Here is a 23,558-nt window from a genome sequence, read left to right on the forward strand (position 1 = left end):
AGTATGTCTCCCTCACAAGGAAGTGGCCAGACCAAGGTCTTCATCCGAGATATCCAAGATTAACTCATACCAAACTGCCACCTCCTTCTTCCATTGAGGCCCGTTAATTGAATGCTCCTCCAACTAATTTGTGTCACTCTCCCAGAGCCCGAGCCCAGCTATGCAACTGGTAGAATTTAAATTTCGATACAGCACCCTTTGTCACTGTCTGAAACTCCATCCTGGAGGATCTGGCCCAGCCCTGTAATGCCTGCTTCTCTTAAGTCTACAGCTAGCTTATCTTTCAGGCAATCGTGGGTGCCCGTACAGTCCACACAGGGGCATAATTAATATAATACAAAAGCTGTGTTGCTCGTCTGATCTGTGACCACGATAGGGCGGCCGCCAGCAGGACTTTTAGCCTCTCCTTCTTGAAGTACCTCATGTCACCAAATTTGTGCATAAACTTAGTCTCTCCTCCTTTCATCTCATTTAACAAGGCTTTCCTTAGTTGGTTACCCCTAGACCTGCTCCCATCATACAGCAATGACCTGGAGTTTTTTAGTTGGAAGACCCAGGCGTAAAGTTGAAAATCAGGCAGCGTGATGCCACCCTTGTCATATTTCCTGTGCAACTTTCTCCTTGCAAATCTAGTAGCCTTGGAGGAACATATAAACTAGTTTAATCTTCCATGTCTTAAAATGTATGGGGACAGTATCAAAAAGAAAAGTGAATTTCAGGAGGATAGATATTTTTATCAAATTTGCTCTCCATTACAGCGTGAGTGGAAGATGTGATCAACTTAATAGTAACCTATTTGTCTCGACAATTGCCCTGTTAAACCTTAGCTCTGCATTTTGTTCCAGAGAGCGACAAATCGGTCAGAGGATGTAGCCTTATGGCTAGAGCGGTCGACCCCGAAGCTAGGGAACTGGCTTTGAGTCTCGGCAGGGACGCTCAACATCCTGAGATTCTGGGCAAATCACTTAATCTCCCCGTGCCTAACAAAAATGGATGTGTCTGTCTGCAATGCAACTGGTGCTCATGTAAAGTGCTCTGATACCTGATTCTCTTGGGTCGAGTTTGCGCTATATAACACTCTAAAAATAAAATTTTAAAAATCCTAATGCCCTGATATATCAGTTTCATTTGTATCATTTTTTAAAATAATGTAACAAGACAATATGCTATGCTGCATTGAGTGAAAAGGGAGAGGGCAGGAATGCTCCATATGTATCACGATTTGTTGCATTACTGCTGTCTCCTTGTTGCTGGTGCACTTTTAGATGCCTAGCTCAAATGCAGACACCCTTGCCCCATTGCAACAATACTGCCTGAATTTTTGGCACAAAAACAATCCTTTGAGACTTTTTCCTCTTTCTGTGTGTGCTGCATTCTGTTATAGCATTTTGACGCATTTCCAGGTCTATCACTCAGGTCAATTTGGGAATGTGTCAAAATCCATTGGTGGATGCGTGGGAACACCCACTCTTCACCCATAGAACACCTCCCTGTGGCAGAGTGACTCAAAGCAGAGAGTTGCACTGCCTTGCGTTACTCCACATTTACCAAGCACCACAGGGCCACGCAAGGTGACCTTGCTTGACTTGGTAATTCTCATCTAGGTTTTGCATCCCCCCTTTTGTTACCTTGCGAGGCACAAATGTGACACAAAAGTTTGATATATTTGCCCCCTAGGTTTTGCGTCGCCCTTGTGTGGTGCAAGAGTGACTCAAAACTTTGATAAATATGCCCCTAAGGTCCTTTATATATGGGATAAATTACACCTGTGGTTCATTATAAGAATATTGGCAGTCACCGAGGAGTTCTTTGACCATATAAAGGAATGCAGCAGATGGCAGACTTCCTATATATAGTCACGGAACTACCAGGTGACTTCCAAAATTTGTAAAATGTATGATGGGGCACTTTGTTCTTTATAATAAATGGTAACACCATCAATCTTGCCCCAAACTGCTTAACTCCTTAGTGTTTTGTTCTGAATGATCTCTAGTGGAAAATTAAGCACACCAAAAGTGGTTAGCTATTTGTTGCAAAAAGATATTAGAATCAGTTTAATTTAAGTCATATTTAAAAAAAGCTCTAGTTAAGAATGTGTAGAAACAAGCATACGGATACCCTCTTTCCTACAGTTACCTAGTATTGCAAACAATAATTGCCATAAGTATTTACTTTTTGGTGATCACTCTTCATGTAGAAAAACAAGTAGAATAAGGAAAAGTCACGTCGGTTCATATTTTCGTTGTTGAAACTGCAGCTATAATTTTGCTCTGTGGCCTTTCCTCTTGGCTATTTGCTCTGGCAGGGACATCAGAACTCAGCTGTAATAACTTATTACAGTTGAGGGGGATCCACAACGTCATCACTTCCTGCCGCCTCCCGTAACCAGGGACTACAGTCCCCAGCTAACAACGCGGCTGACGCTGTTAACGTGAAGCAGGAGGCGCGAGGGCCATAAAGACGCTGCCGGTTTCCCGCAGCGCAGGAACCACAGCACCATCACTCACTGCCCCCTCCCGTAAACAGGGACTACAGCCCCCAGCTAACAACGCGGCTGACACCGCCAACGTGATGCACCAGTATACGCGAGAGCCATAAAGACGCAGCCGGTTTCCCGCAGCGGGGAACACGTGCGGGCCCATCAGCGCCAGGTAGAGGTAGGGCTGGGCTACCCCTCTTTCATCTACCAACAGTTAGTGATTAAGTGACTGAGGTGAGTGTTCCATTACATCGAAACAGTCTTGAAGTGCTAATCATGGGAAAGCTCACAGGCACACTGACACTGCGCCCTGCTACCACTAGTATGGATAGCATGTTAGAAAGGGTTGTTAGCATTGTTTATAGTGAAATTGAACTCACGGAACGACGTTTATCCCTGGGAAGTGAGGCATTACTGAATGGTCCAACAGCAGGAGGGTCGCCAGTAGATTCAGCTACCCAATCCGCAGCCAGTCATATTCCTATAATTACACCCAGCTCCACGATATCCCAGGGAACTAGTGCTAACAATATAGCTCTCTCTAGTGGCAGCTTTAAGGGTGCTGATGTGCCTGAATCGCAGTCAAACATGGACACATTAGCGCCCGCTACAGTTCCAGTGGCCAAGCGCAAAAGGAAGCCTAGGAAGCCCACCAGGTCTAAAAGAAAACAACCCACTCGTTCAAGCTCATCACGTACCATCATAAGCTCGTGGAGACAGCCTCCATTGATTGTCCATAACCCAGATGTGGCACAAATGAGTTCTATTAGCACACAGACTGATGTTACATCTTCTATATCAACACATACATTTGCATCTATGTCCTTCCACCCATCCTATTGTAAAGCGCTCTGCTATCCCTCGGGATTATGTTCGCGCATAAAACTTTATAGATAAAAATAAATAAATAAAATAAAAAGTGTCATCAGGGACTCACTTTTTGATACCTTTGTTTATACTGTTTTTGAACGAATTAAAGAGTTGATAGACAAGAACTTCACCTTGCTTTGGGAACGCTTAGACCATTTGGATACCATAATGAACAAAATGAGTGTACAACTAGAGACTACTCAGACTGCTGCTACTGTAGGGGAGGGTTTGTCCTTATTAATTGATGCTGGGTCGAGACCTGATCCATTGATCCCAATCCCAACTCTGCTCAAAGGCTCCTCACCTGATAATTCACGTGTAACATGTAGCAAAGTTAAGGAATTCTTTCTACCCAAGCTCAATGATGAGCATGAAAATCGACCGTCTTTTAAAAATGCCCGAAACATATCTAGGACTGCTCAAAACCTGCCCTCCACTAGCCAGTCCGACCCAGTGATTAGCCTATCCGGGGAGAACTCAAAGTCAGGCAGTAGCTTCCCTAACCTCAGGAGAAAGGGACACTACGAGTCCAATATGGAGGACTAAGGACTGCCGCCAGAAGCATGTCCCCATGTTTAGTGCTGGCAGGGGTGCCAACCCTTAAGAAAGAACAGGGAGAGACTTGGCATGAATTACACAATAAATATGTGAACTGGCTATCCAAACATAGGAGGTTTAAGGTGTCAGATATGAATAACATCATCATAGTAGGAGGAGTAGGGTGGGCAGGGGTGTAATCGAAGAACATCGAGGGGGACTGCATAGTGATTAACTTTCACAGGCTGTCCATGGTTAGATCATTATTGAGGGCACAGGAAGACTTTACTACCAACTCCACACACATCTACCCATCACCGTTGGGCTATTTCTATAAGCCGGTCCCTCTGCCCTTGTTAAACAATGCCCCCCACCCATTCAAGCACAACAGGTTCCTACCATTGTCTGGTCTGGATAACCAGGATTGACTAATGCCACCTTTGGTAAACAATGAATCCACTTTCACATCGAATATAGATGTGCATCTCCTAGAGCCAATTGAATATGTTATGTTAAATAAAGTAACTAATGTTTGCAATTTAAAAGTATTAAGTTGGAATGTCGCTGGTTTAGAGTCAAAAATATCTTTACCAGATTGGCTAGATATAGTACAAGAGCAGGATATTCTTTTGTTTCAGGAGACCTGGGCTACGCAAGATTTATATATCGAAGATTTTGAATGATTTAATATCCTTGCACCAATTCCTAAGCTTGATCATCCATCTGGTGGCCTTTCAATCTGGGTCAATATTGCTGCTGGAGGTAGTGCAAAGGTTTTCGACACTAGAGATGATCAATTTCAAGCATTAATATATAGAAGGGGTGTGTCTATATGTTTAATTAATTTTTATAATAATGATTTTTATTCTGCACCTAATATACATTTTGTTAATTTGTTTAATTTTATTTAATCACTACAACAACACAACAGATTTGGTAATATTGTTGGTATCTGTTTGGGGGTTGATTTTAACGCCAACATTCCTAGGGATATCACCTCCATTACAGGATCCAGTACTAAGATACATTGATGTAATAGGGGCACTGAATTACGTGATCATTTGCTAAATCATAATCTAATCAATGTGATGGCAATTGCTACGGTAACCAACAAAAAAGACCTCCCCGAACCAACATTTAGAGGAAGGTGTAGTGTCTTTACTATAGATTACGTTTTTATTTCCCCTATCCTTGAGGATTGTTTAATGAAAGCCAAGGTTGTCCCGACTACTCATGGCGATCACAACCCTATTACAATAGAACTGAGAATTGCTCCAAAGCCAATATACAATAATGAGTGTGGTGCCAGGAACATGACACCCTCTACAGATAACCTAAGATTGGTTTGTCAAGGGGTCAACAACACAGATCTCTTTTCTAAGATGGTTAGGGACTACCCAAGTTTTTGTCATTACATGACTTTAACCCAGAGGTAATTGGTGCCTTCTCAAAATTATGTGAGGGAATTCAATCCATACTATCTATACCAATCCCGGGAGTACAACATGGACCAAGATGGTTTAATCGTGAATGTTCACTAATTAATAGACAGCTTCGTAGGGCACTCTCAACAACCCCCAGAAATCCTTCCCTTGTTAAATCAATAAGGAAAAAGTATAAGGGAGCCGTCTCACAAAGGAAAGAAGAACTTGTGAATGAGCACTGGGACGCACTAGCACATACCGCCATACTAAATAATGGGAATGCTTTCTGGGCTGCGATTAAAGACATGAGATCCCTTGGCCAACCATTGTGTTCGATAAGTTGCAATATAACTAGTGAGACAAGGGTTGCCCATTTTTCTACGATCTACTCAGTACCAACACAGAATGAGGCGTCACTAGAGTATCAGGCCTCCCTATCTTTACAGGAAGTTGAAGATGCTATTAATCGAAGTATGGGAAATAAAGCCCCAGGACCTGATGGGTTGCCTATTCATCTAATTAAGTTTAAACCTGAATTCTGAGCGCCACTTTTATTAAATGTTTTTAATAATTTAACTAATGTCCCACTTCCAAGTACTTGGTCAACAAGTACTATTGTACCAATCTTCAAAAGGGGCAACCGTTCCCAGCCTAACTGTTATAGGCCAATCTCCCTGATAGATAATACTATGAAAATCTTAAGGAGGATTTTGTATAACAAGATAAAGACATGGGCCGAGGAGGATCGTATTTCACAACCGTGCCAATTGGGATTTAGAAGTAAAGTAGGTACAAACGAACAATGCCTGAATCTCAAATGAATTATTGGGAAGTATACTATAGCCCAGCAATCCCCTGTATATTTGTCTTTTAGGGATCTCACCTTGGCCTTTGATTTTGTTAACTGGTCTTGTTTATGATCTACCCTTTTAGAATATGGTTTAGATGAGGTTTTAGTTCATTTTTTAGCCTACCTGCATAAGGACCTGAGAGCTCGTGTGAGGATCAATAAGAGTGGGGAGGTTTCTGTTGACATTAGAGTCAACAGAGGGGTGAAGGCAGGGGTGTGTCCTGGCCCCACTGCTTTTTATTCTAAATATTAATGTTTTACATAAATCTTTGATCTTACTTACTAATGATGTCCCCAGAATTAATGGTAAGCCAGTCCCCACCCTACTGTATGCCGACGATGCGGTCCTAATGGGTCGAACACCTAATGCCTTACGTATTTTAGTGTGAGGCTTTGTGTATTTTATGGGTAGTTTAGATTTGTGGACACATTTAAAAAATAATCATTTATCATGTCTTGTGGGCCGAAAAAGTATCTTTTAAACACTATTACTGTAGACATTCAAAAATTACTATGCACCAGCACTTTTCCCTATTTGGGGCTATTTATTTCTGCCAATAGTTCTTGGGTTGACCATGTGGTACATAGCAAGAATAAGTTTTCCAAAGTTATTCATTCAATTCTTGGTTTACCACAGCCCAAAAGGGCAGGGATAATGTTAGCGCTCTTCAAAAGTTATAAAACACAGTGCATTCCAACAGCGACATATGGTGCGGCGGTATGGGGCTACACAAAGAGTAATAGTATCCGGCTTGAAGAAAATAGATTCTGTTGAAAAATCCTGGGAGCACCAATCTCCACCTAACAATATATTTGCCATGCCGAATTAAAATTGCACTATGTTGAAGATTAAATAAAGGCTCGCTCTGCCCTTTTTTGGCTAGCTATCTGGAAAAACCCTGCAGCGTCCCTCACCAGAGAGATAATAGGAGACTGTCTCAAGTGTGACAAGGGAAAAGAAATACCATGGCTTGCCGCAGTAAGGGAGAGCTTGAGTAGCATTACCCATGCATTGGTTTTTACAAACCCCACCAAAATTGATGGTACAAATTAAAAAGTCTTCTGGGGGGCTCTTTATGAACATAACAGAACTATGAGACACGAAAGGGACACCCAGAATAGTCTGTAGCAATTTATATGCCCATTGCGGATGTATCAAACATACCATCTAGTTATCTTTTAAAATCAATACGTCGTTGGGAGAGAGGACTCCTCTTCCGTTTAAGGGCTGGCACAGTTAAATTTTTATTGTTTTTCCCTTCGGGGTATGCTGCTAATTTAGATCAATTACCATGCCCAAATGATGATAGGAGTGGGCAAACAACACTCCACTTCCTATTTTTTTGTAAGTTCTACAAAGAATACACTAAACAATTTCTGATCCCATTTTTAAAAACAATCTTGCCTATTCATTTAGATGCAGCCTACATGGAAATTCGCAAGTTGGAAGATGATGAATTAACTGTTTGTGTAGGCACTTTTCTAAAAATTGCAGTACGCGTCCTAAACACAATGTGCACTTTATGAAGCTCGTTTTATTGAACTGATTTGATATATTGCTTTATATGAACTTAATGGATATTGTCTATGGATTTGTTTTTAATTAGCTTACAATACCTCAAATGATTTATAGGGCTTTTTATTGTTAACTATTTTTACTTGTCTTTATATGTTTTCTTATGTACGATTTTACCTTATTATTTTTACGACTAAAGGATTTGTGTACTCCCTTCTGTTATTATGAGACTTGTGCTTTTATGGATATACCAATATCCGAATAAAGATTTTTGAATTGAATTACAGTTGAGCAGCTATGTCTTTTCTCTTTTACAGTCATCTAGAGACATCATAAATCGCTTATAATAAGGAAATTAGACAAAGGGGCAAGTTTACAAGTGCCTATCGCCACCAGACCGTCACTTTTAATGGTGTTGTGGTGGCAATAGGAGCTTCGCCTTATTTACAAGGCAGCATTAAGTCACTTAACTTGGCTTAACGCTGCCTTGTAAATAAGGCCCCCTTTCATACCTAGCATGAAAGGAGATGGCAATGGGTGTTGTGGTGGGCGTTCCACAGCAAAACCCATTGATGTTTACGCTGCCCCATATTTACAAGAGCAGCATAAATATGGGGCAGCACCAAAATTAAGACCAGGGAACACCTGGTCTTACCCATGCGCAACGAGGAGAAATGTTTGATTTCTCCTCGTTTTTGCTGTTTTCATGTGTGCTGCGTTGTGCAGCACACATGGAAATTGCAAAACACCAATGATTGTTTATGTATAGGAAGGTCCCCTTTCCTGAACATAAACATTAATTTAAAAAAAATGCTGTTTTGTAACTTCTATGCGTGTTGCATTAAGCAGCACACATAGAAGTTACAAAACGGCATTTAAAGATTGTTTATGTGCAGGAAGGGGGACCATCCTGCACATAAACATTCTTCCCCTCAATGCAGACACCCTTGCACGAAAGTGCAAGGGTGCCTGCGTTGGCGCTAGGTTGCTATATTTAGCGCCAGGGCATGGGGTAACGCAGGGCTGCACCATATTCTTGTAAATATGGTGCAGCCCTGCGTTTCATAAGTGGCGAAGTGTGTCGTTAAGCCAAGGAGGCTAACGACACGCTCTGCCACTTCATTTACTTCAATTACCGCCCCATCTCCTTACTCCCTGGAATTAGCAAGGTCGCAGAAAAATACGTCAATCGCCTACTTTCCGCGCACCTCAAAACCTTTAAACTGCTTCATTCCTCCCAGACCGGCTTCCGTCCCGGCCAGGGCACTGAGACTGCACTGATAGCGGTGGTGGAGGAGTCAAGAAAGATTCTTGACTCTGGAGGATCCTCAGCCATCATCCTCTTGGACCTTAGTGCAGCCTTTGACACGGTGAACCACCGCATCCTGATACACCGTCTCAAAAAAGTGGGAGTGACAGGCAAGGCCCTGTCCTGGTTGGAATCATCCCTGGAAGAAAGATTCTTTCAGGTATTTGAAGGCAACACCCGGTCCCGACCAGTGCCACTCCAATGTGGGGTCCCCCACGGCTATTCCTTGAGCCCTACACTTTTTGATGTGTACATGTCCCCACTAGCAGAGATAGTAGCCCCTTTTGGAATCCAACTAGTCACCTACGCAGACGATACCCAGCTTATTGTGGCTTTGAACCAGGAAGAGCAGTTTCCCACGAACCTCTGCTCATGTCTCAAAGAAGTCGCCAGCTGGATGAGCTCCTCCCACCTCAAACTCAACGGTGACAAGACCGAGCTCATGCTGTTGGGCAACCAAGCAATTTTTAACTCTAACAATCTGTGGCCGTCCTGCATGGGGCCTGGACCGATGCCAAAACAGGAAATAAAGAGCCTGGGCATCTGGCTCGACCATGATCTTACCTTTAGAACCCAAGGTAGGAAAACCACCGCTACCTGCTATGGTATGCTCCTTACCGCATGGAAAGTACTTCCTCTTTTACCCTTCCACTCTAGAAAGCATATGAAAGAGAAAATATGATTGCACATAACAATATGCAGCTTGTAACGTATTACAAAAATAAAACGTTTATGAAGTTTAACATAGATCACGTTAAAAAAGGACTGTAGTTCACAATGTGTAGTAACAAACAGAAAGACACATTCTTTCATGTAATGAAAGCAGCCCTGCAAAAAAGTTCTAATATAAATGTCAGCTATGTACTGGAATGTCAGTGGAAAAAAGTCCAAAGGAGCTGAAAAGCTAGTAATCCAATTCTTTGTTTAAAGAACATCTGTAATTCTGCCCTGACTCTCACACTGTTAATTTAGGCAGAAGGCATTGTGACGTAATTTGTAATAACTTATTACAATAGGGGAGCGATGCCATTTTCGAATTACAGGTGGCTAGTAAGGTCACAACTACATTGTAATAAGAAACTTATTTTTATATATGTTTTGCAGGCTTCCATGATATAAGGAGATAGCAAGTTATCTGTGACAGTAAAAAAGGTCGCTCTCAACAGCTCCCTAGAGTTAAATCTGCCCAACAACAATTATATAAGCAATATACTTTAAAGAAGAATTTCCCAAATGTATTGATTACAATTTGAGTGTTAAAGGGCATTCTGGAGACAAAGGGCCTTATTTAGAGGTTGGCAGATTTTCTACTCCGTCAAAACATGTCAGATATCCCGTCTGCCGTAAGTGTCGTAGGCTATAATACGCTTGTAGTATAGAGGACAGGATATCCGCCACGTTTGTGACAGCATATCCGTCGACTATGCTCGAAATATGGGCAAAAGTCATAAAATACTTCCTGCCTCATTTCCAAAAATCATTATTTCTCAGCAGCAAGAAGCCACATCTGTGCCTGGTGGAAAACTGTGCTCTGCTGCTAGCTTTTGTTATACCTGAAAGTCTATCTTCTGTTCTTTCCTTGTAACACTTTTTTCCCTTTGTGCACTGCAGATACACCACCAAACCGGATCATTCTGTCAAAAAAGCAAAAACTAAGGTTGTGATAGTAGCAAATGCCAGATATGTCCAAGCGGCTCTACATCGGACTGGCTATGGTTGCCTCAATTTTGGTTTTCTGGCAAAGTTATAGTATACACAAAGGAAAATCGATAAATGAACTTTTAGTCACACCAAGCGTTGGAGTGCCGACGGAACCACCACAGAATAAGTTTTCATTCCTTTTTGATGAGGCTCACAAGTGCGTAGGCCGCACACCATTTCTATTGCTGTTAATCCCGTCCATACCAGAAGAAGCTACCACCCGAGATGTCATTCGGAAGACGTGGGGTAACGAGACATTGATCCCTGGCATTGACATCATGAGAATGTTTCTTCTTGGTGCTCCTCAGCCACCTGCCGTCTTTGCAGCTAAGCAGGCCTTGTTGAGGAATGAGAGCGCTACATTTGGGGACATCATACAGCAGGACTTCATGGACACATACAACAACCTGACCTTGAAGACCATGATGGGCATGGAGTGGGTGGCCACTTATTGCCCCAATGCCACCTATGTCATGAAAATTGACACCGACATGTTCTTCAATCCATTCTTTCTGGTCAACCAACTTCTCCAGCCTAACCTTCCTGCCAAAAAGAACTACTTCACTGGATTAGTCATACAATTTGCTAGACCTCATCGTATCAATAACTCAAAATGGTTTGTGTCAAGCGATGTCTACCCAAAAGATGTTTACCCCACATACTGCTCAGGGACGGGGTATGTGCTTTCAGGTGACCTGGCTGCAAAGATTTACCATATTGCCCCTCAAGTGACACCCCTCCACATGGAGGATGTGTTCATGGGACTTTGCTTGGAGAGACTGCAGATAGAGGTCACCAATTCCCTCAATTCTGCTTTCAGCGGAAATCGATTAGAGTATGACCGGTGCAAGTTTACCAAGATGATCACTGTGCATCATTACACAAAGGAAGAAATTGAACATTTCTGGCCCGACTTTGTGGAGGCAGTAACGAGCTGTTGAGCTTTGTAAGGAGAAAGGCTGACACTTCTCTGGCCAAATATGGGACCTGAGAAAGCCATGCTAGATCACACTTTGACACCAAAGGGGTTGGAAGAATTAGCATGTAGGCTGTTACATCCAGACATCAGCTGGTCTGATGAAATATTGCACTTTTAATTAGTTAATTTATTGCTTAAGACTTATGTGCATTCAATGGGATTAGACAATGTAAAAATGTTGAATGTCTGAAGCACTAGTATCTACTCAGCTGGAATTCCAGTGCATTATTCTTTAACATGCCCGAGCATTTAGATACAGCATCCAATCAGTTGTAGATTAGTCTTGGCTCAGCACTAGTAGGGATAGCCCAGCCATGCTGAATGGAAATACTAGCCCCCATGATGTGTTTTAGACTTGTTGGGCTTCATCAGTGAGTTGAGGCTTGAGGCCCATGGGCACAGCAAGCTTGGGATCCACATCTGGGCATACCCAGTACATAAGTGAGGCTGAAAATGGTTGAATCAGTTATAAACACCACATAATTAATAATCTGGGTTAATTCCATCCTTTTTAATCTTGTCTGTATGATTTGGGAAGGGCCCAATCATATCAAGTGCGTCCTAGTTCCACTTTAAAATAGAGAGTACAGCCAGAACTCATAGGCCATACTGAATGGGAACTCAAGCAACCCCACAAAAGTGTCAGGTCTATTGCACCACATAAGTGAAGTGCAGCTGAAATTCCTGTGGCAGAGTAAGCGCAAGACTTACGTGTGGACATACCTGTTTCTCCCAAGATCCACTCATTCAGAAAGCAGATAAGTGGTGAATGGAAATGTTTGGTCCTCTCTAATCCATTAGTAATTCCTCCAGAGGGCATTCCATTCCATAATTTTAGGTCATCTGTGCCTTGACAGATAGAGACCAACAATATGCAAATCATTCATGATAGAGCCCCATCCAACCCAATTGCAAGGACACCTCCTCCTCTAAAAGGGAATACAAGCAACCCAATGTATATTTCCATTTTTTGAGGCTCATTGGTGATGTGCAGCTTGAGTCCCAGTGGAAGAGTGAGGTGAGACGCATGTCTGGCCATACTCACACTGCATAGAGAGATGAATGGAAGTGGTAGCCTTGATGTGAACTAATGAGCCTAAATCAAATTCAGAAATGTTGACCAACTTAAGAAGGTGTGGACCTGAAGGTTGGTTGTGGTGACCACTCTGCCATGTGTATACCACTCAAAGTGAGTCCAAAAATGTTTAAATAAAATACCTCAAGTTCAACCATATTCTGCCACTTGTGTCCCTACTTGTACAATTAATACTCTAATGTGAATGTGAAAGAAATAGCACAATTTGAAACGTGCCATCACTAATTGTAGGTACAGAACTATTGATCTATCAAACATTTGGGGAATTTGCCTGTGTTGTGATGAAGAGAAGCAATGTTTGGCACAATACACACAGATCTGATAAAAGAGGCGCCAAAATCTTGAATTTAACGAGAGCCTTCAGTTGGCAGAAAATTGAAAACTGTCAGCAAGTCTCAGAGCAAGCATGTTAGAGGATTCTCCTGTGGGTTTTTAGGAGAGTGCAGTGTGTGATACAGTACTCAGCTAGGCATAAGGGAATGGTAGGTCAAGGAACCCAATCAGCTTCTTACTTCTTTATACAACCACACACTGAATGCTGGTGGATGGAACCATGTTCTGATGCTGATAAATCCATTGCTCCTTCACCATTGGTGTAAGAACCAAACCCTACTAAGTTGTGGGCTGTGGGCATGACAAGGCTATGACCTTGGTACAGCTAAATCAACTGTTGATTCTGCCTGTGCAAGCTCATATATACATGATATGAAGTGGGCGCATTCCCTACTGTCCACTGAATTGGGGACATAGGAGGCAGAATTGTGGAAGGTTGACATTGTATGATGCATGTGTGGGAACAAAAGAGTACTCCAATTTGAGACACCCAAACTTTATCTCAATAAGTGCTCCCACATTTCACTGGATCGGAGGTGGTGTTAAAACTCTATTTCTTGAGAAAATGTGTCCCCGCATTAAGTCATCTCCTTCAGCATCAAAAAATAAAATCAATTAATACAAGATTTGGGTCCACTCAATGATCAAGTTCTAGTTCACAGACAAGTTGAAGGGGTTTATTACAGAATCCAAAATTAAAGCCGTACACAGTCAATGCCATGAAGGCTTTTAAATGCAGTTATACAGAGGATGGAAAAATTAGGAATATTATAAATCCCAAATGGGCTGCACAATCAATAGAAAAATGGACAGCATCCCTAGTAGAATAGGAAAGTCTTCTAGCTCACCCCAAAGTTGAGGAGTTTTATACTTTATTTTCGCATATGAAATCACAGAGACCACAGTCTCAATGCAATGTTGTTTTCTATCACTTTCCTTCCTTTATTCATTATCACATATAAGAGGACTCTGAAATACATGACTTCAGGTACAAAACCTTCTCCTATGTTTGATTTAATAAACTCTAATATTGCTCATATACAATAGCAGCCCCGGCAAACCAAAGGGGTCACATAACACTGAGTTACCTCCTAGGTCACTATTGGAATTGTTGTTATGGTGAAGGGGGGGGGGGGTGTTTCTAAATTAATGTTTGAAAAGTATCACATTTATAAAAAATGCTTCTCAATGAACTGATATAATCTGATTTACTAAGGTGAAATGGTTCTGTATGTTAATGAAATACACATTTTGAACTTTGAAGAGGCTTTATCATATTCTTACACATTTTCTGCAAGATGTCTTTAAAAATGAAGGTGTTCCTAAAGTTAAGTGGTGCAGGACACCCATGTTACTTACTCTTTAACTGCAACTAACTTTCAAATAAAAGCTTGCCCATTTATTTAATATCTTTTAATGTTAGCTGAGTTGAGGAAACAGCAGCCCAGTGCTGATGTTGACGAAGGGGCGGCATGTAAAGTTCAAGAGGGCTACTTGTAGCCTCTGGTCTGTACTTTGAGTATCACTGATTAACATGAAGCGATTGAAGTTAGGTTTGTCACCTTTCACAGAGAAAATGGCAGCCATCTGTTCAGTTTTTATGATTCTGGAAAGGCCCAAACACAATTAAGTAGAACTTTATTTAAGTTGGTCTCAATTCATTTTTGACATGGCTTTTCGGTCTTTAAAAATTTGAATTATCTGGCAGGAGTCATTAAGGCAGCTGTAGAACACATTTTAAGTGTTTTTTCTAACATTTTCTGTGTAAAGTATTTACGGATAACAGGAAGCAAAACAGTTTTGGGCGATATTTCTGATGTTTGTGTGACCCTGAGCCTGGTTGTGGTGGGGCTAAGACATGGCTAAAAGCAACATAATATTCTATAAGTATTTTATTGCTTTTTCTCTTTCGTGGCAACTGCATATGAATTAATGCACCCACCTTAAATGAAAAATACATGTAAATTAAACTATTTGCTGGAAAATGCACCTTTTTATATTATGAATAATTAATTGGTTATTGCAATCATTGCAGATGTATTTTTGTGAGACCAGAGCAGAAGTCTAGGGCAGTGCAACTGGTGCAGTCGCACCTGGCGCTGACCTCGGGGTGTGTGGGGAGGAGGGGTGGGCATGCTAGAAATAACACAGGTTTACAAAGCACCTGCTAGAGAGTTCCTTGTGTGTCCAGTAGCTTTCAGGCAACAATAAAAACGTCTCGATACCGCTGGTGAATAATGTTCTTGCTGGAGAGAGGTTGAATTCTGTCTAGTGGCAATTTCCACTCATGATAAAGTAGCGCAGAGGGTTAATGTGCCTGTTGCAAAGAACGTGTACCACGCAAATCACCAAACTGAACTTGATGTGGATTGCTCAGTAGCTTACTGCTTTTGTGACAGACATCCTTTTGTTACTTGCAGTTCAAAAATTAAAAACCTCATATAGCGCAGTGACCTATAAACTGTCATTGTAGAGCTGCATACAAACTGCACAGTGTCGAATAGAAAGTTATGATTTCCCTAGTCTTCATTATTCTAATGTTGATAAAAAAGGGTTCATTATGGACAGTATACATGGGTGGATTAAGAAGGGGCGTACAAGCATAGATGTGTACTGGGTCGAGTCCTCGTTCACAAGCTGTGTTTACCTGGAAGATATCTATAACACTTGACCTGTTTACTGTATGAATGTACCTGCCATGTGTTTTATTACTGTGACGCTCCGATTAAATTCAATAAAAAGATTTTGAAATAAAAAAGGGTTAATTTGGGTAGAAATGAATTCCTATTAGTAAAGCCAACCACTGTGGTAAGTTTTAAATCCTGAACGTGTGCTTCTCCAAACCAAACAGCATACTGCCTACTATTATTGGCGACATGTGACTCCAACATCTTGTAATCTTCATTGGCTTAGATAACATTTTCTATAGTTTGATTTACACGGATATATTCATTGGCTCTGTATAAAGTGTGTGTCATATAAAGTGCTCTGATACCCTGCACTGGTATGAGTAGCGATAAAAAACATATCAAATGCATGTTAGAGAGAGGCTATGGAATAGATGAGGGGCACTGGTGGAGGGTACTTGTGAGGGAATTCATGGAGAAGGAGATTTGTTTGAGGGCGCCAATACAGATTGTCCCACTGGGTGCCACCAACACTAAAGCTGGCATTGTACAAGAGAGTCACAGACTTGAACCCTGCTTGGTGCAGTGCAGAATAGTGACTTATGCATTTATAGTGCTATGAGGTCCCAGCAAGTAACAGAAAGCACTGTGAATATTTAAGTCATTAATTTAAAATTGTATTACACACAGTATAAGATAATGTGTCACAAAATGGTTTAGCATTTATGATAAAACAAATGCTTTCTAAGAATACATATTAATAATAGCTACTGAGATTGCACGTAGTGCAGACATTTTTATAAGTCCATTAAAAAGACACTGTAGGAGAGTAGGATCGGCACTTATGTTGCCCCCACTTTTTTTCTGATGTATACACTGGTTTCTGGCTATAGTCAGGCTGGGTCCCTGCTAATCAGGGCCCCAGTCTCTCTGTTCTCTCTAAACGACTTGGTGTGCATATTAGATGGTGGTCTCCTGCCTCCTGGGCCACTTGTTGCAGCGCTCTAGCGCTTCCTGTAGCCCAGGTGAGCTGGTACTTAAGGCGAGCTCTTCTAGTGCTCTTCCTTGGGAAAGGTGCCTGCATGCGCGATATCAGTCGCTGTCTCGCTACTTTTAACGCGCGTTGCGCTTACTATCGATTTTAACAAAGCCTGATTTCATGTTTATATTAGTTTAGTTTGGAGCCTCGTTTTTTAATTAGACCAGTCCCTGGCCTCATACTTGCATTTTAACTGTGCCCCCACCGCGTTTTTTCGCGGAATCCTCACTTACTTGCAGCTTCCTCGCGGCGCTTGGCTGCCATCTTGGGGTGGTCTCCTGCCTCCTGGGCCACTTGTTGCAGCGCTCTAGCGCTTCCTGCAGCCCAGGTGAGCTGGTACTTAAAGCTCACCCTGCTAGCGCAGCGGTGACGCGCAGCGGTAGCGCCTGACTCGCGCCGGAGTCGAGCCAGAGTCTGCCCGTCTGCGCCCGTCCGCGCTAAGTACGCGCGGTACGCTGGGGACTCCATCTCGTTTTGTAATATTGTTTATATCTTTGTGCTCGTAGCTCTCGCTCTGTCAGGATGATTAAGTACTCCGACGCCTCGCTTCGCGCCATTAGAGATACACTTCCACGCTGCCCTGCCACACCCTACCATCCGTTGTGTGGCCCGTGTCAGTGTGTTTGTAATAGATGGTCATTGGGCCAGGCGGTAGGTATTCGCGAGCTCGCCTCTCCTCCTGCCTCTCGAGCTCCCCCTGGTCTCTTTCCGCTGCCCGACAGTCTGGGGTCTGGACTCCGATTTTTAAATCTGAATACCAGATCTCTAGTGAAACATCATTTGTCGGTGGCTGATCTCATTGTGGATAAGACACCTGATCTGCTGGCCGTAACGGAGACCTGGCTACAAGATACTGACGACGCCATAGTCAATCTCGCCTGTCCTCCGGGCTACTCATGTTTTAGATCTAACCGCCACTCTAGAGGTGGAGGGATCGCCTTATTTATTAGATCCGCCTTCACATGCACCTGGACGATCTTGCAGATTGCCGGATGTGAGAGCGCGCTGTTTAAGGTTTCCATCAGCCCTCAGTTCTCGCTGTCAGGGATGGTTGTTTATCGCCCTCCAGGCAGCGATGTTGCTTTTAGAGGTGCTTTTCCTGAGGCGGTGAGCCTATTGGCTAGTGGCTGCGCAAATTTTTCCATCTTGGGTGATCTAAATCTCCACTTTGACAGGTTAGATTCGCCGGCCATTAGTGGTTTTTTGGCAGACTTAGAGGCTTTGCAGTTGGTCCAGCTTATTTCTCAGCCTACTCACGTGGCCGGCCACATCCTGGATCCGTTTTTTACCACTCTCTCGGAAGTTCGGATTGTGGCGGTTGATCCTGTGTTATGGTCTGACCACCATCTGGTGTCTGCTTGGCTTCCTCTCCCTGCCAATCCTACCATACCGCCCCCCTTGCGGATTCCCCGGCGCCATTGGAACAAGCTGAGGTTAGAGGACCTTCATCGTACTATGGGTGCTGAGCCACTGGGCCCCCTGCTGAATGCCACCTCGGGCTATGACCGGTTCTGTAACTGGATTACCAGGGCGCTGGACGTCCTGGTACCTATCATCTCCAGCAAGTCCAGTCCCCGGCAGGCCAGCCCCTGGTATGACAGCACGTTGCGTGCATTGAAGTCCTCTTGCAGACGGGCGGAAAGGGTGTGGCGTAAGTCGTACGATGCCGATAAGAAATCCATCTACCTGGCCCTAGTAAAGCTTTACCATCGAGCCATATGCAGGGCCCGGGCGGCGTTTTACGCAGCCGAATTTAGAAACAGCCCTAATCCGACTAAAACCATCTTTAAAACCATAAAAGATTTAATGGCAAAGAGAGCTCCTCCACAGTTGGACAGTTCCATCGCCCACTGTGAAGCCTTAGCCACCTTCTTTATGGATAAAGTCAGGAAAATCTATCTGGCGTTTCCTAGCACACCGCCTCCTGTGATCCCCTGGAGCGGCTCTAGCAGCTGTCCAGCGCTGCACTCCTTTCCTTCCGTCTCCGATGAGGAGTTCGCAATGTGGGCCCTGCGAGTCAAGTCTGGATCACCTGCAGACCCGGTAAGATCTGCGCTGTTCAGGGACGCTGCTTTTCAGGGTCGCACTGTGGTGTGCTCCCTGATTAACCTCTCCCTAACCTCTGGCCTGGTTCCGGCCAAATGGAAGCAAGCGGTGGTTTCCCCGATCCTAAAAAAACCATCTTTGGATCCTTCGAGACCTGAAAACTACCGCCCTATATCTTTGCTCCCTTGGCCGGCCAAGGTTATGGAGGCCCATGTAAATCGGGTCCTCACGGAGCATATGACCCTTGTGAATGTCCTGGATCCAACGCAGAATGGGTTTCGTGCTGGTCACAGCACTGAGACGGCCCTTCTAGCAATGGTTGAGCATTTGCGAGGTGTGCTTGATGCAGGTCAAACGGCAGCGCTTATTTTACTCGATCTGAGCGCTGCCTTTGACACTGTCTCCCATCGCATCTTGCTACACCGCCTGCAGGACATTGGCATTTGTGGTTCAGCTCTGCAGTGGTGCCGCTCCTTCCTCAGTGATCGCTCCTTCTGCGTTGCCACCCCTCCTTTTCAGTCCAAGTATCATCCTTTGGACATGGGGGTTCCGCAGGGCTCCTCGCTGAGTCCCACGCTTTTCAATCTGTACGTGCAGCCGCTGGCTGAGGTCGTCAGGCAATGGGACCTTACCATGGTCTCCTACGCTGACGACACTCAGCTGGCGGTGACGATCAGCGGGGATGCCAAGCGGGATGCCATTAGGTTCCGAAGTGGGCTGAGAGAGGTGGCCAGTTGGATGAATAACAACTGTCTCCAACTGAACGCGTCAAAAACTGAGGTGATGATCGTTGGAAGGGATGCGGACCACTGGGGGGATGAATGGTGGCCTCCAGAGCTGGGATCAGCGCCGGTCCCTGTCCTGGAACTCAGGAATCTCGGAGTCTGGCTTGACCATACGCTTAGCTTTGTGACTCACACAAAGAGAGTGGCGGCCTGCTGTTTTGGAGTACTACGCGGGCTAAGACCCCTGCTGCGTTTCTTCGATGCCCCCACAAGACAGCTGGTCATTCAAGCTATGATCATCTCGCGGCTGGATTATGCCAGCTCTCTCCTATTAGGAGTAAACCAAGCCGAGATTCTTCGTCTACAACGAGTCCAGAATGCGGCAGCTAGGGCGGTGGTTGGTCTGCCTCGATCCTGCCCCACTTCTAACACCCTGCGTTCCCTGCATTGGCTCCCGATATGTAAGCGAATCCAATTTAAGGCTCTCTGCCTGGTTTTTAAAATTCTGAGAGAGTTGGCACCTGGAATACTTAACTCATTGATTTCGTCTTACGTTCCCACTCGTTCTCTACGATCCCTTGGACAGTCCTTGGTGGTCGTCCCCCGTTTCAGACTTAGTCGGATGGGGGGTCGCTCCTTCCGTGTGAAAGCCGCAACCCTCTGGAACGCTCTTCCCTTGGAAATTCGGCTCTCGAACGACCTTTTGTCCTTCCGCAGAGCTTTGAAAACCCTTCTGTTTTAATTATTTCCTGTCTTTATTTTTTATTCCGTGTCGACGGATCCTGTGTTATGTGGTGTTTTCCTTTCCCTGCGCCAGGACGCTCCTTCGCTGGAGCAGCTGTGCGCATTAAAATGTAATTAACATAACATAACATAACATGCACTAGTGATTGGATACTGTGGTACCTTATGAGCCCCTATTATATGGTACCTTAGGTAACTAGGGCATAGGTACTTCACAGGCCTACCAGGGGTGCAGCATGTATAATGCCACCCCTGGGAAGTATTCTCAATCTGACACCACAGGCCTGCTATTGCAGCCTGTGTGAGGTAGTGTTAGCACTCCTCACTGAGATATCGGTTTCTATATCTCACCATACACACACATATAAACCTATCAGCCACCCCTATGGCAGGCCCCATCAATCCTGAGGGCAGGGTGCTTGGTTTACAATGTGAGGGGGTGCCTCTGCCTGAGCAGGGTCCCTCTGCAGCTACCAGAGTCTATTCTCTATGGCTGTTTGTGGATGCGGTTAAACCATATACTCTTAAGTGCATTAAAATGCTACCTTTGGAATGACTGCATCAAAACATGTCGTGTTAGGTGTCAAACAACTTGGAATCATACCCCCACATCAGTCCATGATGTGGGAGCATGATCCCACCCTTCTAGCGGGGACGACATGTAAAACAATAGAAATCCTATAGAGCCCTGGCATCACAAAATGGATGCCACCAGCACAGACACTGGGCTGCCCTCCTGCTGCTGACTGAAACTCGCAGTGGAGGAAGCCCAACAAAAGGCATCCTGTCACAGGGAGGTGTCACCACCTTCCAGACAGGATTTAATGTATTGGGGCTGGGTGGGTGCACTCCTAGAGTGCTTTGAAGTCCTGCACTGGGGGAGCAGTAGGCTTCTCTGTGCATATACCAGCTCAAACAGGTTCAGGGGCTACCTGTCCCTGCTCTGGCGTGAAACTGGACAAAGGGAAGTGGGTGTAACCACCCCCTCCCCTCACCCTCCTAGAGGAGTGGTCATAGAGCTAATACCTCCCCTATCTTCACTATAAAATAGCAAGCTTTGCCATTGCAAATCAGATAACCCTGGACGACGCTCTGCAAAGAAGAATCCTGGCCCTTCGACGTTCCACTACCTTTGGAAGACAGAAGAATCTCCCTTGGAGTCAAGGTGTGACTCCCCTGCTTGGCAGGCACCAAAAACCTTAATCAACGGTTGCAAACTTTCCCGCTCCCGTCGGAGTTTGAAGTCCCTGCTGCCCCAGAAGTGGATTTCCTGACTTCTCGACAGCCATTGTGAGTCCCCAGCAGAGCTGTGGTGAGTGGACCCCACGAGTGACGAGGAACAGCAATACCCGGGGACCGTGCACTATTGTCGAGTGCAAACCCTTCACGACGTCCTACGGACTTGTGCATTGGAACATTTGTGGCCCAAGCCTCCAGCAGAGTTTGTAGCGAAAATCAGAGGCCTGCCCCATCCCGAGTGACCGTGGGCTCCTGTGAAGCATTTCCTGAAGAGGCGCCTTCGCGATCCCTTGCCCGTTGGCTTGTGGGTCACCCGAAGACTTTCTTATCAACTAAAAGGGCTCCCCTGGTTGCTCCAGGCCTGCCCTCAGTCTCCCTCGCCGGGTGAGTCCCTCAGACCTTGCTGGTCTGCACCATCGACTTTCTTCAGTCTACACGAGACTTGCAGTTGCCAAGGCTTGTTGGCTCCAATCCAGTTGCCAACACCACCATCAGCCACAGACGTCGTGGGACACTCCGAATCCAGCTGCTGGTCATCGCCAAACTCTCCTGGACCCCATGAGCGAAGAGTCAAAACACCATCAACGACCTGAAATCACCTGACATCCGTGGTCAGCCATCTTCCTGGCCACCGGTCACTGGCAAGTGACTTTGAACACGGTCCCTTCAATTTTCAGGTCGACTCCATCTTGAATCCACCCTTGGATTCCATCGGACACTTCTTCAGTCGACGCAAGCAGCAAGTCTTCTTTGGACTCCATAGAAAACAGCGACGCGACCCGACACCAAAAGACATCTATGCACCCGGCTTCCCTGGGTGAGGCCCTCGACGTACTTACCTTGTAAGTAGCTTGCTTGTAGACTTCCTCGAAGTACCCTAGAACTTTAAATATCCAACCGCGACTTGCACCATTATAATCAATAGGGAACCCGCGGCTGTGCTGCACGCGTCTCCCGTGGGACTGTTACTTACCTGCTAACACTGCAGTAGTGAAGCCCCAGCGATTCCCCAGGCCCTAGGCCTTGTCATTTTGCAAGTCGAGACCCTTATACCATTTTTTTTTAATATGGTCTGGAACGCCCCTAGGGCTCCAGCCATATTTGTGCTTAATTTATTCTGAAACGTTGACATTTGAATGTGTATCTGGCTTCTAATCTCATAAAGAGATTAGTAGAGTGTGTCTAGTAATAAATACATATATATTTGATATATATACCTGTGTGGTGTCCTTTCATTTGGTAATTCAAGAGATTATAAGGTAAAACAAGCTGCTTTACATTCCTCTGATACTTAGCCTGAAGGCTGCCTCCACAGCTACCACTAGGATAGCTTTCTTTAAAAGGTTGTCTTAAACCTATCTACCATAAGAGTCGAATTGGACTGGTGCAAGGTGGCCACTATAACTAGTGACCAGCATATGCCAGGCCAACTTTTCACAGACACTTTCCAAAAATCAGCTGTGAGAAAGTGGCTCTGTATATACTGTTCCCAAATAGGTACAGGTTGTACAGAGTCCACAGTCCCCAGAGGTTTGGCAGAGGCTAAAGTTTGATATAACCTTACTCTCTAAAGTGGTAGCTTGGTCGAGCAGTAAGGCAGTATCAGAGGACAGTGTAAAGCATTTGTTGCACACACTCAGTCAGCAAATGGTCTCACACACTCATTCATTTCATAAGGCTTTATTCGGAGCTTAAACACAAAGTCCATAAAAGCACAAACATTTACAATACAGATACAACGGTCATATAAATACAATAAAAAACAGAATAGCAATCCCTGATGCAAAACTTTACAATACAAATACAGCAATCGGAGAGGTAAAAACAATTAAAAAAATCATACTAGGCCTTGCTTAGATTGCTTGAAGAAGGAAGGTGGCAGTGAAAAAACATACATCAGATGGCGGGTTAACCCCTTGTGTGCCACGCCCTTTCCCCGCCCTGTGCCGGGCGTTGCATTAGCGGGCGGGGTTCATGACGAGCTGGACTCGTCATGGGCACAGCGCAACCGCGGCCCATGACGAGTCCAGCTCGTCATGGGCAC

General features: G+C 44.4%; 2 protein-coding genes across 2 annotated transcripts in view; both read left to right on the forward strand.

Moving 5' to 3' along the window:
- Window positions 1-12,955, forward strand: part of LOC146833059 (beta-1,3-galactosyltransferase 2-like) — a 42,048-nt gene extending 29,093 nt beyond the window's left edge. The window contains exon 2 of the mRNA XM_085600681.1: window positions 10,597-12,955. Within this exon, the coding sequence (XP_085456807.1) occupies window positions 10,659-11,627 (969 nt within the window). The 5' untranslated portion in view covers window positions 10,597-10,658 and the 3' untranslated portion in view covers window positions 11,628-12,955. The remainder of the gene's footprint in view (window positions 1-10,596) is intronic.
- Window positions 1-23,558, forward strand: part of LOC146833058 (beta-1,3-galactosyltransferase 2-like) — a 301,893-nt gene that overhangs the window by 139,532 nt on the left and 138,803 nt on the right. The gene's annotated exons all lie outside the window — the stretch shown is intronic.

The sequence above is a fragment of the Triturus cristatus genome, chromosome 4_2 (assembly GCF_964204655.1).
Source record: "Triturus cristatus chromosome 4_2, aTriCri1.1, whole genome shotgun sequence".
Classification (NCBI taxonomy): domain Eukaryota; kingdom Metazoa; phylum Chordata; class Amphibia; order Caudata; family Salamandridae; genus Triturus; species Triturus cristatus.